Genomic DNA, 17,282 nt, shown 5'->3' with positions numbered 1-17,282 from the left:
CTCTCTCTCTCTCTCTCTCTCTCTCTCTCTCTCTCTCTCTCTCTCTCGCTCTCTCTTTCCCTGCTCTCTCTCTCTCTCTCTCTCTCTCTCTTCTCTCTCTCTCTCTCTCTCTCTCTCTCTCTTCTCTCTCTCTCTCTCTCTCTCTCTCTCTCTCTCTCTCTCTCTCTCTCTCACTCTCTCTCTTTCTCTCTCTCTCCTCTCTCTCTCTCTCTCTCTCTCTCTCCTCTCTCTCTCTCTCTCTCTCCTCTCTCTCTCTCTCTCTCTCTCTCTCTCTCTCTCTCTCTCTCTCTCTCTCTCTCTCTCTCTCTCTCTCTTACTTTGGTCTGGAAGTGAATGCACTGAAACAAAAGCATGTAGAGCATTGTATGCAATTAGAAGAAAGAAGGGTCCTTTCCATTTTGTTTGAAGTGACCGTTTGTGTGAGCGAATGCAGAATGTGCGTTGTGTGTGTGTAAGTGTGTGCTTATGTGTACTTGTGTGTGGAGAGTTCAGTGTTCAGTGTTCTGAACACCAAGCAATGCATGCAGGGCAGAATTAGTCCATTACCCATTGATTATTATACAACAGGTAGGTCCGACCACGCATTGTGATTGGTCGAGAGCGTTCTAAGCCATGAGTATATTCATGATACACTCACGGTTAAATCACCATGAATATACCACTGTGCTGGCTTTAGAATGCTGTAGAAAGTTTCAACTGCCATTCATCAAACAGAAACTGTCAACATGACCTACTCCGCGGACAATGTTACGTTTGGTTTAACGTACCCGTTAACTAAAAACGAGTGGATAGATATAGAGGAGTCTAAGCGAAAGTCGTAAAAAGTCATCAGCACCTCGGACAGTTCCAGTTCAATGCCCAGGCTGTCCACTTGGTGGTGTTGAAGGATTCATTGCGGCTTTTCTCCAGCGCGTCCAGCTCACCTGTCGTTGGATTGGCATGTTTTTATGAATACCGTTAGATGTAGGCCCGTCTATCCACTTGTTTATAGTTAACGGATAAGTTCAATTATACTAATACGTCATTCGTTTGCGTTGCCAAGCTGGTTGATAGCCTACTCCATTTGAAATTCCATAGCAACGATACATCTTTAGGAAAAAAAATTCTATGCAAAGTTCACTGAAATCGATATAAAAGACCCTATAATTGTCTGTATTCATCCTATATTTTTCCTGGTGGTGCAACTTGCTGTATAAAAGCAATAATACACTCGAACCAGTGGGATATCATGAATATTGCCACTCTCAAGCTTCGCTCTCGTGGCTGCGGGCGCATCACATCCGTGGCAATATTCATGATATTCCACTGGTTCTCGTGTATTATTGCTTAATTAACATAACAAATAATTCTGTTGCTTACATCTTAAATTGAGCCCCCAAGACACACTGAAATTTCAGGAACTACAAACCCAAGAACTGAACCCCCAAACGAGTCCCTTCTGTCAGCTGGTCCTGAGACTTACTGATCAAATAACACCAAACACTGTTCAACCTCAGACCAGCACTGCTGTCCAACCACTATTCAGAGTAAACCAAATTATTAAATAAAAAGATGCCTATACCATGAATATAATTTGGCAGAGCATCTCCTTACTATCAGATTATCTCCCAACTGTCAGAGTGTCTCTTTACTGTCAGAGTATCTCTTTACTGTCAGAGTGTCTCTTTACTGTCAGAGTGTCTCTTTAATGTCAGAGTGTCTCTTTACTGTTAGAGTATCTCTTTACTGTCAGAGTGTCTTACTGTCAGAGTGTCTCTTTACTGTCAGAGTGTCTCTTTACTGTCAGAGTGTATCCTTACTGTCAGAGTGTCTCTTTACTGTCAGAGTGTCTCTTTACTGTCAGAGTGTCTCTTTACTGTCAGAGTGTCTCTTTACTGTCAGAGTGTCTCTTTACTGTTAGAGTGTCTCTTTACTGTCAGAGTGTCTCTTTACTGTCAGAGTGTCTCTTTACTGTCAGAGTATCTCTTTACTGTCAGAGTGTCTCCTTACTGTCAGAGTGTCTCTTTATGAGCGCTGCTGATTATTATTCTGCTTAATGTGAGCTCACTGCCCACCCTATCAATGACACCGGTCCCCTCGCCAATTGCGTACAATATGTTGCATCAATCTTGTGATACTAGGATCTAATACAATCTGCATTATTTTTTCTCAAATGAAAATGTTCCTGGTTTTTGATTTTGTGGTGGAAAATAGCCGAAGCTAATAACTTACTCAGTCAAAAGAGATCTGGTTATATTTCGTATTGCATCACGTCCCACTCTGAGCCTTACGAGATACTCCTATCTCCTGTGATACCTAATGTATCTCCCACGAATAAAAACACATGCACCCCACCTGTATGGGGCCCCGCCCCTTATGGTGGTACCGCCCATATAACCATGACCCTGGTCATGAAACACCCTTCCTCTATTTTCGTCCCAGCGTATTGGATGCGTGCACCATACGAGCTAGCGGAATGAAAAGATTAAGGAAGATTAATAATGTTGGAAGCTTACCGGAGGTTGCTGGCCCCTGGCATCTTCGACGCATGTTTTCGGCGACACGACGGGCCTGTGATGTTCCTCGTTTGATGACTGCACATCGAGGTTCAGCTGTACAAGGCTGGCTGTCGGGCCAGCTTGTACTCAGGTAGGCCCTGTGTCTTCAGGCATGGGTATTAGTGTTAGTAATGCTGGTTTGTGTTGTTAACACAACCTTGTTGTGTGTTGGCGCCAGGGGCAAGATGGTTTGGTGAACGTTCTCTGCAGGGAACGGTTTCCAAGCTGTCTTGGGCGTGCTGCTAAAACATCTAAAGCTATGCTAACATGCTATCGCTACTGCCGCATGCTATCACTACTGCTAATTGCTATGCTGTTTTAATGTCTCCGCCGTGAGATGTTGTCACTCTCCCGCCTCTTGCCCGGTTCATCAATGAAGGTCAGTCGGTAGCTGTTGTGGGGTTTTGAGTTCTATTTACCTTTTTCGGGTAAATGGGTTGACAACGGGGTAGGTCGTGGCTAGGTTCTAGCCAGGTATTACCTTGTGTTCCGGCGGGGTTTGTTGAACGGTGTTCCCATCTGGGTTGGCGTCGGGTAGTGGGGCTATGGGTCCAGCCGACATGGTAAACATGTTGCGTGTCTGTGCACAGGCAATTGTTGTCTTGGGTTCCACATTGCCTGGCGTTAGGCTGCAGTAGTATAAGGGCAGGGCCGCTTGGGAGAAATGTGAGGCCCTGTGCGTTTTTAGACGCGAGGCCCCCCATCTCCTGGGGCGGCCCTGTGTAGGGGGCTATTGTTTCATTTTGTCACTCTGCTATGAGAAGGTCTGTCTTGCTACAGCTTTCTCTCCTCTCAAACCATTCATACTGACGGTCAATCGGTATACTGGGGGAGTAGTGCGGGGGGGGGGCTTTGTTTACCTTTTTTGGTAAATGGGCTAAACTAGGGCTGGTGTTCTGTTGTGAATATTTTGAATGAAGACGGGTCTGGTCCGTCTCCCCTTAAACTTTGTGTGTATGGGTTTGCTCATTCTACAGTTTTTGTGGTTTAGCTCTTTTATTCATTTAACCTTTTCATGGTCCACACCACAGTGGAGGGTGCTGTTTGCAATCACCACTGGTGCTCCATGTTAACGTCAGTCCTTTGTTTTTGATATATTGAAACAATGCCCCGCCCGGCCGACACCATGGGTCGGCCTGGCGAGTGGCTGGTGGGCTGTTAAGGCTTGTACCGCCACGGTATGGAATTGGCAACGATTAGAACTGTGTTCGAATTGGTGTTTTTTCTATTAAAGAAATGGTGTCTGGTGGAGGGGCCTTGAGGGCCGGCCGACGTCGACACATCGCGCAAGGTTGTTGACGTTATTAGCTTTGACCCAGCCGCAAGCTATAACCGCTCAGGGTTCCCCTCTCCGCAGGGGATTTTGGTCTTCTGCTGGAGCGCGGGCGGTATTGTCCTAGGCCCTACACCGCCTCACACCGCGCAGCCAGAAGAAGAGAGAGCACGGCCTCGTCAGCGGCGATGACGGGGCCCTCGACAGGCGGCCATGTTTCCCCCGCCAGTGGTGCCCTGGTTGGAGAATCGACAGGGTATCGCGAGGCCGACAGTCTTGGCGGCCGAGGGATCGGCCATTTTGGGTGATTTCGGTGTTGGTAAACCACTCCGTCGTCATTTTGCCGCGAGCAGCCCGCTCCCCGCTCAGTCCGCTTTCTGTTACCCTCAGAAGCGGGGCTCTGGGTGTGTTCCTTTGGCTGCGGGCCGCGAACCTTCTTGAAGCGTATGCGGCCCCATTCTTCGCTTCTCATGGAGACAGGGGCTGACACCCAGTTGATGGCTGAGCCTGGGTCTGTCCGTGAGAATGTTGTGCTGTCAAGCGGCTCCCACACCTTGAACTGTGTTGGTTGAGCCTGGTGTTACGTCTGTCAACTTAAGTGTTGTCAGCAGGGGGGCTCGAAACCTTTTGAGGCACACAGTGCGGGCTTCCCCGGCCTCGCCTTCGCCAGGCCAGGTATCATGTTGGTGCTCCCACTCCTGGAATATTGGCAAGTGGTCGCAGCTCACATGGTTTGGGGTGGTAGTGATATCACTGCAGGGCTACGGTGTGTAGGAACCCATGGGGGCCTTACACCTTGCATGTCCGGCTGCAGAACAACTCCTTCAGCATGTTCTGGAGGGGTGTTCAGTGGGGGGGCTTTTTTGATCGGAAGCCCCCCGTATCAGACAGGCCCTTTTCTGTCGGGGTTCCCCCTTGGGTGCGATTGCCTCGTGGGTGGTGTCAGGGTCAGGTGTTCCGACACGGAACGCGCTCCTCGCACGATTCCAGGGTTGTCTTCGCACAGCGGGGGGGACCGGGCCAACTATCTACAGTTCCTGGCGGACCTGCGCCACGTGACGGCGGGTGCGTTGGGAGTGTCGTCACATATGACTACGGCAGTACCATATGTCGAGGTAGATGGAGAGAATGGTGAGGCGGGGACTTGTGTTTACACAACCCCACCCGTTTTCAGGTTTGGTACAGACCCTGTTGTCGGGGTCTCCAGCAGGGACAGCTCTGGTCGACGAGATCCAATCTCTGTGGACGAAGCAAGCCATCGTCGTGGCGTTCTCCTCCCGGTGTTCTCTGCCCGAGAAGTCGGGAGGGAGGGGTGTAAGACCCAGGCTGGACCTGTCCCATGGGAAGGTTCAGCATTTTTTGGATCGTCTCCTACCTGTTGAACACTGTCAGGTGGGGGTCTGGTTCTCCTCCATAGACCTGTAGGATGCGTATGCGCATCCCCGATCTTCCATCCTAGGGCTTACCTACGCTTCCTTTGCAGGGTTAGCGTATGAGTACCAGAGGCTGCCGTTCGGTTTTCTCTGGCTCCCCGCATCTTCACCAAGTGCGTGGAGGCCGCACTGGGGCCTCTGCGTCATCCGGGGTTACGGAGTGTTCTGCCCTGATGACGTTCTGGTCCTTCGCGGTCAAGGTGGATCGTCAGGTCTCGTACCAGGCAGGTCTCTACCAGCCTGGGGTTGCTGTAGACTGGATGTAGAGTATTCCTCTTCCCAGTCAACGGTTGGAGGGCTATGGGCATCCATCTCAGAGCGTGTTGTCAACACGCTCGGGAGGTTCCGTCCTAGGACGGTTACGGCGCTGTCTCACGTCGCGTTTTCACCGACGCCTCCCTCGCTGGTGATGCGTCGGGCCAACGCAGTAGGGGGCAGCTGGCAAACCATGCTGCCCGGTCTGCGCTACGTTCAATGTGTTGGTGTTGAAAGCGGTCCTTCTGGTCCACAAATGGTGTTGATCAGGACGGACGATACGACGTCAGTGTCGTGTATCGACAGACAGGGAGGAGTACGCTCCCCCTGTCTGCACCAGGCGGCGGGCGGCTGGCTATGGGCGTCCTCCATCTGCGCGGCCTAAGGGCTCCCCACATCCCCGGCAGGGAGAATGTGGGTGCAGGTGTACTGTCGCGGGGCGGCCCTCATCCTGACGGGTGAGGATTGCGTCTGGACATGGCCAGGCAGGTCTGGGACCGATGCCGTGCCGCCAGGGATTCTTCCCCATACATCTGTTAGGTCAGTTGTTGGGACGGGTACGTTGAGGGGCGCAGGTTCTTGATCCTGATGGTGTTACCATCTGGAATGCGCATGCTCCCTCCACTGTCGCGCTTACGCGGGCAGATGACGTATGTTCCAAGTGTGGTGTAAGGCGGGGGGCCGGGACTCAGTCTCCTGCCCCCTGGTTGCTGTCCTTAGTTACCTCCAGTCTCTCCTTGATAGACTGTCGGCTTCGACGGTGAGGGTATATGCAGCAGCTATATCCTCCTATCATGAGGGGTTTGAGTGGATGTCTTGTTCAGCCACCCTCTTGTGAAGCGTTTCCTGCTTGGCGCTCGACGCGTTAAGCCGGTGCAACGCTCCTTGGCTCCGACTTGGGATCTTCAATTGGTCCTCGGTCGGTTGTCCTTGGCCCCGTTTGAGCCGCTCGAGCGGGCGCCGTTGGGACAGCTGTCCTTCAGGACCGCGTTCCTTCTGGCTGTCACTTCCGCTAAACGCGTAGGTGAGCTCTGTGCTCTCTCGGTACGTCCAGAGTGCCTGTCTTTTCGGACCGATTGCGGTGTCACTCTGCGACCTAATCCTGCTTTCGTGCCTGAGAATATCCGGAGTTCCTTCCGCTCCCGGGATATTGTGGTTCAGGCGTTTCGTCCTCCTCCTCACACTAGTGAGTTAGATGCGGGCCTTCACCTGTCATGTCCAGTCCGTGCTTGGGGATTTACCTCAGCCGTACTCAGGATTTCAGGGTTACCGACCAGCTTTTTGTCTGTTACGGTGGGGCTTGTGCTGGTAAGGCACTGTCGGAGCAGCGCCTGTCCCATTGGTTGTGCGAGGGTGTTACCCTCTGCTACACGTTGGCTGGGCAGGATCCCCCTGGGGGCGTCAGGGCGCACTCCACTCGTGGGGTGGCTGCCTCTGCCGCTCTCCTGGGTGGGGCCTCGGTGGAGGCCATCTGTGCTGCAGCTTCATGGTCCTCCCCGGGCTCCTTTGTAAGGTTTTTCCTCATGGACATGACCGGGGGTTCTGTCTCCCAGGCGGTTCTGGGGTCTGTGGCCTTTCCTGCTTCCCGTCCTTTGGTCGGGTAGCAGGAGTGTATGGGTTTGGGCCACAGTGTGTTGAGTCACACGTGGTTCCGCCTGTACGGTGTGTTCAAGGGGTTCTAGTTCCCTCTTGTTCGCATTCAGGTGGAGTTGACTGCGCCCCCCCTTCGTTAGGAAGGATGGGGTGACAGGGCTCCCCGCACCCCTTGATGTGGGCTTACGGGTCCTCAGGGGGTACATCTGTCGGGTCTCGCGCCCGCTCTTCCCCATTATCTCGTAAGGCTCAGAGCGGGACGTGATGCAATACGAAATATAACGATAGGTTATGTAGATAACCTAGTTATATTAGTATTGGCTAAGCGTCCCGCTCTGCGTGCCCTGAGTTCCCTCTTGAGGGATCTTTTCCTGGGACGGGTTTTGGCGAGGAAGGGTGTTTCATGACCAGGGTCATGGTTATATGGGCGGTACCACCATAAGGGGCGGGGCCCCATACAGGTGGGGTGCATGTGTTTTTATTCGTGGGAGATACATTAGGTATCACAGGAGATAGGAGTATCTCGTAAGGCTCAGAGCGGGACGCTTAGCCAATACTAATATAACTAGGTTATCTACATAACCTATCGTTAATACGGACACCAGGGAAGAGAGGCCCCTCACTGGATCTTGAAACATCTTTATACATACAAACTGGAAATGGTGGGGGTCACAGGAATACATGAAAGGTGGGGAGGGGGGATAGGAAGGAAAGATGGGTAGAGGGAGATCATCAAAGAGAGGGGGGAAGGGGGTCTTATCTCCCACAATTTGATAAATACAAATTACAAAAAGTAAGTATTTTCTTTGCTAAGAAGTGACACTTTCTCAAGTGGGATTTTGATTGTGGTCACCTCATGTAAGGCCCATCTCTGAGTCCAGTCCAGTTGTTGCTCTGATGTGTAGAATGTGTAGAGTGTAGGAGTTTGTGCCACAAGGATGTGGCGTCTTGCTCTGTTCAACTCTGACTTTGCTTGCATCCGCACCGCCTCTAAATGGGTACTGTGGTCATTGTGGTGGAACCGGACTCATCAATTATGTCGTAGATGGATCTTCATATGTGTATACGTTTTGTACATAAAACTATGAAACTTTTAGGGGAGCTCCAGTAGCTCACCGCGTATCTCGGCGCTATTTCGGCCACTGGGAGACAAGGGGGACACTGAGCTTAAGAGTAGAGAGGGGTGGGGCCGTAGCCCCTTGGCTCTCACTTAAGGCCTCTACATGCTACAGCAACTTCAAAGCAACTGCACCACAACATCGACAAAGCAAAGGTGTTGCAGACACTCTGCCTTTATGCTTCTGCAACATCGACGCACAGCCTATGTAACATTGTACCCCGTATGTAGCTAGGTTCCCTAGATAGATGACACTTCCCTTCTCAACCAACCCATTGATAACAAGCAGAAAAATAAGCATCATTTTTACTTACGGGCGGGGGGTTTCAAAATAAAAGAGCGACGTCTAAAAGCACCGTAAATATTTTATTTTTTACAATATCTAACGTTACACGAACCTAAACTAATCTAAAGTTAGTTTAGGTTCGTGTTAACGTTAGATAATGTACAAAATAAACATATTTCCGGTGCTTTTAGACGTCGCTCTTTTATTTTGAAATCCCCCGACCGGAAGTATTATAGTGTCTGTTGCTAGCAGCTTAACTTTTGCCGGCCGGTTCTGTGCTTTTTCTAGTTAACGTAACGTCATTAGTTTCCAATGGACAGGAGAGAAAGACCTCGGCTTATATGTATTTAGTTGGTTAGCTATGTAGCTAATGTGGATAGCATTTTGAATAGCACCAATGCTAGCTGGCTGGCTACAGCTTTATTTACTAAATTATGGAGGCTTTTTAATCGTCAAGGTAAGAGAGGATTTGTTATGATCAACTGAAGGCGTATACTATGGAACAATATGTGCTTGGGTTTTCAGAAAAAGGCCAGCTATGACGCTAATTATTTAGCTAATATTGATAGCATAGCTTGCTGGCTACAACAATGGAGGATGGTATTCCTCGCTGCGGGACCAATATTATTCTATGACAGCCCCGCCCCCATTCACTACCAACCAATCACTGCTACGCAATATCAACGCAACGGTTGTTTAGATTAGATTTTGGAGACAGGTACGCAACAACACAGTCTACAAGACCCTCTGCAACAACCGCGTTGAAATCACGCCGATGTTGTGTTGCAGTTGCTTTGAAGTTGCTGTAGCATGTAGAGGCCTTTAGGTGTGAGTTAAGCTATTGCTTGGGGCAACCAACAGGGATTCCTGCACATCATCTGTTCCAACTTTCTGAGGTTTTAAACCGTTTCTTTTCCCCTGTGTTGTTCACGGATTGCTTCAACATTTTGGCTTCATTCTCTCACTGGATTATTGACAGTGAGAGAACGCACGCACACTCACAACCACAGCCACAAAATACAAACACATACAGCATCCCACTACAGTTCTGGCCCTGATTCTTATTGCGTTGGTGTAGAATTTTGTCTCTGTTCATCTGATCATGCTATCGTGTCATATATCTGCTTCTCTAAAAGCTCAACATGCCGTGTCATTCTGTGTTTATGTCTGGAAACCATGTAGGCCTGTTTCCAGTTAGACTTGTTCAAAACACTGGAATCAGCGACATCCTACGTTACATTGACTATGTGTCAATGACTCAGACAGAGAAGGGAGAAAGTCAATGGCTTACCATTGATTCAGTATAAGAGAGAGAGACAGAGAGGAGGGGTGAGAGGAAATAAATCTGTGTGTGTGTGTGTGTGTGTGTGTGTGTGTGTGTGTGTGTGTGTGTGTGTGTGTGTGTGTGTGTGTGTGTGTGTGTGTGTGTGTGTGTGTGTGTGTGTGTGTGTGTGTGTGTGTGTGTGTGTGTGTGTGTGTGTGTGTGTGTGTGTGTGTGTGTGTGTGTGTGTGTGTGTGTGTGTGTGTGTGTGTGTGTGTGTGTGTGTGTGTGTGTGTGTGTGTGTGTGTGTGTGTGTGTGTGTGTGTGTGTGTGTGTGTGTGTGTGTGTGTGTGTGTGTGTGTGTGTGTGTGTGTGTGTGTGTGTGTGTGTGTGTGTGTGTGTGTGTGTGTGTGTGTGTGTGTGTGTGTGTGTGTGTGTGTGGTAAGGTATATTTACAGCATGAGGGGGAAAACCCCAGAAAGAAAAAAAGCAATAAGAAAATAGAAAATAGAAAAGGTTGGACATTTTTTCTTGTCTCATTTGCTCTTCCTGGGTTTCTCACCTGTGTGCTCTCTCTCTCTCTCTCTCTCTCTCTCTCTCTCTCTCTCTCTCTCTCTCTCTCTCTCTCTCTCTCTCTCTCTCTCTCTCTCTCTCTTCTCTCTCTCTCTCTCTCTCTCTCAACAGCCAATAACATCTGTTTCTACGGCGAGTGTTCCTACTACTGCTCCACTGAGCACGCTCTGTGCGGTAAGCCGGACCAGATAGAGGGCTCGCTGGCGGCCTTCCTCCCAGACCTGGCCTTGGCCAAGCGCAAGACCTGGAGGAACCCCTGGAGACGCTCCTACCACAAGCGGAAGAAAGCAGAGTAAGGACAAGAGATGCCAACTTCTTTCTTTCTTCTTTTTTTTCTTAGCTGTGGCCAACAGCTCTATACTCAGTTGGTTGCTCAATAAAGAATTCCCCACACAGGCCACACGTTTCGCCATAGAAGGCTGAAATTTAGCATGGAGGTCGTGTGTGTGTGTGTGTGTGTGTGTGTGTGTGTGTGTGTGTGTATGTGTGTGTGTGTGTGTGTGTGTGTGTGTGTGTGTGTGTGTGTGTGTGTGTGTGTGTGTGTGTGTGTGTCTGTGTGTGTGTGTGCGTGTGCGTGTGTGTGTGTGTGTGTGCGTGTGTGTTCATGCCAATCGGCTAAAAGGGGGGCATGGCAATCGGAGTGGCCTATTGCAAAAAGGTTGCAGCTATTGTGAATTCTTCCCAGGCTCAATCTCCCTCCAACGTTTCCCCATTTTTCTGCATAGTTCTCTTTCAGGTGAACTGAACTGACATGGGATCCGTGCGTCTATTGGATTGATCAATCAATGCTTAAATGCTTTGGAATAAACCCCTCCTCTGTTTCCCAGAGACACGCGACTGTTATCCAGTTTGCTTGATCCAGCTGCACAGCTCCCTGTTCCCTGGTACAACAAGAAGGGGTGAAATGTAAATAATACTTTTCTTTAGAGAATATCTTGGGACACACAGCCAGTTCCCAGGAGAATGTTCAGCTGGATCAACCAAACTGGATAATAGCTGTGTCACGTGTGTCTCTGGGGAAATACACAAAGTTAGGTTGTTCTCCAATCGCAACGTCGGGCAAACACAGTTTGAAAAGAGCACGGTTTGAGATAGGTCAATTCTAAGCTAGAATTCTGAGAAAACATTCCAAAAGAAATGTACACCTGAAAGGGTTCAATGAAGTACAAAACAAGATGTTGCCATGGAGCCGGGGTTGGAAACAGCAGCAACCTACACAGATGTTTCTGCTTCCTAAAGGATGGACTTCAGGATTCAGGATGCATTCATTATGTCAAAATGACGTCATAAACCAGACCTGGGCATTGTACGGCCCGCGGGATGATTTATAACCGGCCCGCGAAAGATTACATGATAATAAAAAATAAAAATAAAAATAAAAAGAATATATATTTCTTTTTTTTCTTTTTTTTTTTTAACTTTTTTCTTTTCGTGTCAACGTTCACACGCACAATATACGCTTACCTAGGATTTGACTTGATTCAACAACAAAGCAGTCGGGGCAATGGCAAGCCGAAAACGGTCGAAGGTGTGGTTATTTGAAGTTTGGATTTTTTTTTTCACAACTGAGGTAGGTAGATTACATTTTTAGAGACTAAAGTACAGAAAAAAGGTACCGTTGGGTACCGGTATCGATTCACAGGTACCGGTACCATATCGGTTCAAATGTGAATGGTACCCATCCCTACTGAACACACAACTGCAGGGCAAGGGCATTTTTGCTCATGAAATGCATAGCCATGTGAAAGCCTTCATGACAAAGTTGCAATTAATTTCAAGGCAACTAGGCAGCAACAATCTCAAACACATGAAAACCCTGAAAGAAGTCAAACCATCAGCTGATCACCGGCACAGGTACTCATCCATGTTGGGAGCACTGCATGATGAATTTTCAAGGCGTTTTCAAGATTTCAAAAAGGTTGAGGATGAAATGCTCTCAAGGAGGAGAACTTTCCAAACATGAGGAGACATGCTCAGAAGATGTTGGTTCTCTTTGGATCCACCTACATATGTGAACAGACATTCTCAGTCATGACGTTTACCAAGTCCAGGTACAGATCCTCTCTCACTGATGAACATCTGGCAGCTGTGCTTCGCATCTCCACCTCAGACATGCAACCTGACTTTGATGGACTTGTTAAAGCTCAACAGAGACTGGATTTCTCACACTGAATGAAAAAAAAAGAACTGAAGAACACTAAAATGTGGAAATTATGGGACACTTGATCTTTTTTTTTCTTTTTTTTGCACAGTTCTGAAAACATTAAATGTTTAATATAGGCATGTAAAGTAAAAAAGGCTACAAACTGGGACACTTTTCTTTACACAGTTCAGTGACATGTCTTGTTTATTTTTGCTATAAGATGATGTGATGTCTTTAGAAAGCTAAGAAAATCATTGTTTCAATAGTATATGAAACTCAAAATGCCCTTTGTTATTAATGTTTCACATTTTGTTTATCATTTTGGAAATAAATTCTATTTGAATAAATGATATTTTTGAAAGCTAACCTCACCTTTTAATTGCCAAATAATAACATACACTCTTACCAGGGGTCAAAACAATGCCATTTACTGCTTTTTATATAGAAATAAAATGTATATTATGCATAATTGAGTTTGGAATTTTGGCCCGGCCCTCCAACATATTTTCAGTTGCTCATTCGGCCCCCTGGGAAAAATAATTGCCCACCCCTGTCATAAACCCTAGGGCGATATTTTTGAAAAGTGAAAACGGTTAATAATATCTCTGTGTACGTGTGTGTGTGTGTGTGTGTGTGTGTGTGTGTGTGTGTGTGTGTGTGTGTGTGTGTGTGTGTGTGTGTGTGTGTGTGTGTGTGTGTGTGTGTGTGTGTGTGTGTGTGTGTGTGTGTGTGTGTGTGTGTGTGTGTGTGTGTGTGTGTGTGTGTGTGTGTGTGTGTGTGTGTGTGTTCTCAGGTGGGAGGTGGACCCAGACTATTGTGATGAGGTGAAGCAGACCCCTCCATACGACCGTGGTACTCGCCTTCTGGACATCATGGACATGACCATCTTTGACTTTCTAATGGGTGAGGAGACTGACCTCCAAGAACTGTTGCCATGAATATATACAGGTGCAGCACAATAAATTAGAATATTGTGGAAAAGTTCATTTATTTCAGTAATTAAATTCATAAAGCGAAACTCATAGATTATAGATTCATTACACACAAAGTAAAATATTTCAAGCCTTTGTTTGTTTTAATTTAGATAATTAGGGCTTACAGATCATGAAAACCCCAAATTCAGTATCTCAGAAAAAAATTTATTTACATAAGACCAAAAAGATTTGATAGAAATCTTTTAACAAGATAGGGTGATACCGGTCAAGTTGTAAGATATTGGTTCCTATATCGCGGTCATAAGTACTCATGTAGTGCCTCCCATCCAATCACAACGTGCAGTCTGAAATACATGTTGTCTAAAGGAATAACACATAAGAATGCACAAACACACCATACTGTACTACTACCAAGATATTACACTATTACATGTTGTCTTACAACTCTCATCCTCTCCTTGTACAGGTAATATGGACCGCCACCATTATGAAACGTTTGAGAAGTTTGGTAATGATTCCTTCATTATACACTTGGACAATGGGAGAGGGTGAGGAGATTAAATGTTTTCCTCAATAGTGTTTGTCCGAGCAACCAGTAAATTATACTTTGATTATTTAACATGACACAGGACTATTGTTGTCGGTTTGGTTCAATGTGTTTCCATCAGATGTGAATGCTTTGTTTAGAGCCTTCAGAAGCCATTTGACGCAAAGAAAAATATTTAGAGACTATACTGTCATCCACGATATTTCTCTATCTATTTAATCGACATAATACCATTGTCATTGTGCTATTTTAATACTGTAGCAATCATTATTTTTTATTAACTTTCGAAGTAAAAAAATATATATCGTCCAGCCCTACATGCACACACACACACACACACACACACACACACACACACACACACACACACACACACACACACACACACACACACACACACACACACACGCACACACACACACACACATACACACACACACATTTACATTTAGTCATTTAGCTGACGCTTTTATCCACACACACACACACACACACACACACACACACACACACACACACACACACACACACACACACACACACACACACACACACACATTCACACACACACACACACACACACACACACACACACACACACACACACACACACACACACACACACACACACACACCACACACACACACACACACTGGGCCAAGGGGAGGTGCCAGAATACATGAATCATCTCCTTGTCCCCACTCTTATAGGTTTGGAAAGCATTCCCATGATGAGCTGTCAATCTTGGTCCCTCTCAGCCAGTGCTGCAGGTGAGTTTGTCTATGCCTCTTTACCAGCATGAACACCAACGACTGATTATCCAATCAGGAAATAACTGGGGAGGGTTTTACATGACCTGGTGAGCTGTGGTATGGTATACAGAATGAAGAATGAATGAAAACTTTATTTAACTGATTGCAGAATGGGTACAATACAGTATGGCTCAATACACACAATTGTTAAGGGGATGCAGACCAGAGAAAGACCTTTGTCTGGTTTACATCAGGGTCCCCCATTTTCAATACATCATGACATTTATGACATACACAACGTACATGACATCATGACATCATTTATGACATTAGTCCTCTGTAAATATTAGTGTCCTCTGTATATATTAGTCCTCTATAGAGCTTAGTCCTCTATAGAGCTTAGTCCTCTATAGAGCTTAGTCCTCTATAGAGCGTAGTCCTCTGTAGAGCTTAAAGTGGAGATGAAGCATAGCGATAAATACATATTCATACCATCACATTAGTATTTAGATAAGCCACAGAAAAAATCACGTTATAAAAATAAGCAGTTTCTAAGAAAAAACTATTTGTTATGTGCATTTTTGAAGCATTTATCATTATGGGCGCGGCCATTTTGTTGCTGACGTCATGGGGCTGGTTTGGTGTATACACTGCTGGTTAGCTGCCTATAGTGAATGGGTCAGTCAGTAAATAAAATGTTGCCTACAAAACAACGGGACCGCGGTGGTTCTGTTTGTATTGCTCCTGGCTGTTCAAACTAATTTTACCGTGTGAAAGAGAGGAAAGTTGGTTAATTTCCACAAACTACCAGTGAAAAAAACAGTGTTGTTGGCACGTTGGCTCAGGCTGGCTGCACTCAGGCGGCGCGACCAGCCTGTTTGACAGGGAAGGAGGATCTGCAGCGAACACTTCATTGCCTCGGATTATGTTGTTGGGGTGGGATGTTTGTCCAGAAGACCACTAATCAGCTGAAGCCGGACGCGGTTCCCTCGGTCTTCGACAGACAGACCGGCCCAGGCAGTTCAGCGTCGCGGAGCATTCAGCCTGCTGGCTACCTAGATCCACTTCAACCAGCGTCGCGGAGCATTCAGCCTGCTGGCTACCTAGCTCCAGTTCAACCAGCGTCGCGGAGCATTCAGCCTGCTGGCTACACAGCTTGTCGGTGTGCTAATAGCCTCGGCAAGCTAACGGTAGCTGGCTACACAGCTTGTCGGTGTGCTAATAGCCTCGGCAAGCTAACGGTAGCTGGCTACACAGCTTGTCGGTGTGCTAATAGCCTCGGCAAGCTAACGGTAGCTGGCTACACAGCTTGTCGGTGTGCTAATAGCCTCGGCAAGCTAACGGTAGCTGGCTACACAGCTTGTCGGTGTGCTAATAGCCTCGGCAAGCTAACGGTAGCTGGCTACACAGCTTGTCGGTGTGCTAATAGCCTCGGCAAGCTAACGGTAGCTGGCTCCAGCAGCTTGTCGGTGTGCTAATAGCCTCGGCAAGCTAACGGTAGCTAGCTCCAGCAGCTTGTCGGTGTGCTAATAGCCTCGGCAAGCTAAGGGTAGCTGGCTCCAGCAGCTTGTCGGTGTGCTGGAGCCTCGGCAAGCTAACGGTAGCTGGCTCCAGGCTATTAGCACATCGACAAGCTGCTGGAGCTCCCGACGCTCGGCTGGTTGAAGTGGAGCTAGGTAGCCAGCAGGCTGAATGCTCCGCGACGCTGGTTGAACTGGAGCTAGGTAGCCAGCAGGCTGAATGCTCCGCGACGCTGGTTGAAGTGGATCTAGGTAGCCAGCAGGCTGAATGCTCCGTGACGCTGAACTGCCTGGGCCGGTCTGTCTGTCGAAGACTGAGGGAACCGCGTCCGGCTTCAGCTGATTAGTGGTCTTCTGGACAAACATCCCACCCCAACAACATAATCCGAGGCAATGAAGTGTTCGCTGCAGATCCTCCTTCCCTGTCCAACAGGCTGGTCGCGCCACCTGAGTGCAGCCAGCCTGAGCCAACGTGCCAACAACACTGTTTTTTTCACTGGTAGTTTGTTGAAATTAACCAACTTTCCTCTCTTTCACACAGTAAAATTAGTTTGAACAGCCAGGAGCAATACAAACAGAACCACCGCGGTCCCGTTGTTTTGTAGGCAACATTTTATTTACTGACTGGCCCATTCACTATAGGCAGCTAACCAGCAGTGTATACACCAAACCAGCCCCATGACGTCAGCAACAAAATGGCCGCGCCCATGGCGAAAACAGGGAAATTATATTTGATTTTTCAGACAAATAAGCAGGATTTCACATTTTATTATAGGACCCTGTCTTACACAAGGTACACAACAAACAAACTAGGATCACATTGTTCACTGCTTCATCTCCCCTTTAAGGCCTCCTCCCCTTTAAGGCCTCTGCATGCTACAGCAACTTCAAAGCAACTGCACCACAACATCGACAAAGCAACAGTGTTTTAGACACTCTGCCTTTATGCTTCTGCAACATCGACGCGCAAAGTTAGTTTAACTAAAGTTAGTTTGGGTTCGTGTTAACGTTAGATAATGTACAAAATAAACGTATTTCCGGTGCTTTTAGACGTCG

The 17,282-nt window shown here is 47.5% G+C and overlaps 1 protein-coding gene across 1 annotated transcript in view; it reads left to right on the top strand.

Annotated features, from left to right (window-relative positions):
• The window catches only part of fam20ca (FAM20C golgi associated secretory pathway kinase a), a gene marked incomplete at both ends in the record, with an annotated part of 112,301 nt that overhangs the window by 74,158 nt on the left and 20,861 nt on the right, over positions 1 to 17,282 (top strand). Inside the window, 4 exons of the mRNA XM_084329148.1 lie at positions 10,440 to 10,620; positions 13,265 to 13,374; positions 13,873 to 13,954; positions 14,665 to 14,724. Of these exons, the coding sequence (XP_084185274.1) occupies positions 10,440 to 10,620; positions 13,265 to 13,374; positions 13,873 to 13,954; positions 14,665 to 14,724 (433 nt within the window). The remainder of the gene's footprint in view (positions 1 to 10,439; positions 10,621 to 13,264; positions 13,375 to 13,872; positions 13,955 to 14,664; positions 14,725 to 17,282) is intronic.

The sequence above is a fragment of the Notolepis coatsorum genome (assembly GCF_963971535.1).
Source record: "Notolepis coatsorum genome assembly, chromosome: 14".
Lineage (NCBI taxonomy): Eukaryota > Metazoa > Chordata > Actinopteri > Aulopiformes > Paralepididae > Notolepis > Notolepis coatsorum.
This window is presented reverse-complemented; position numbering and strand designations above follow the sequence as displayed.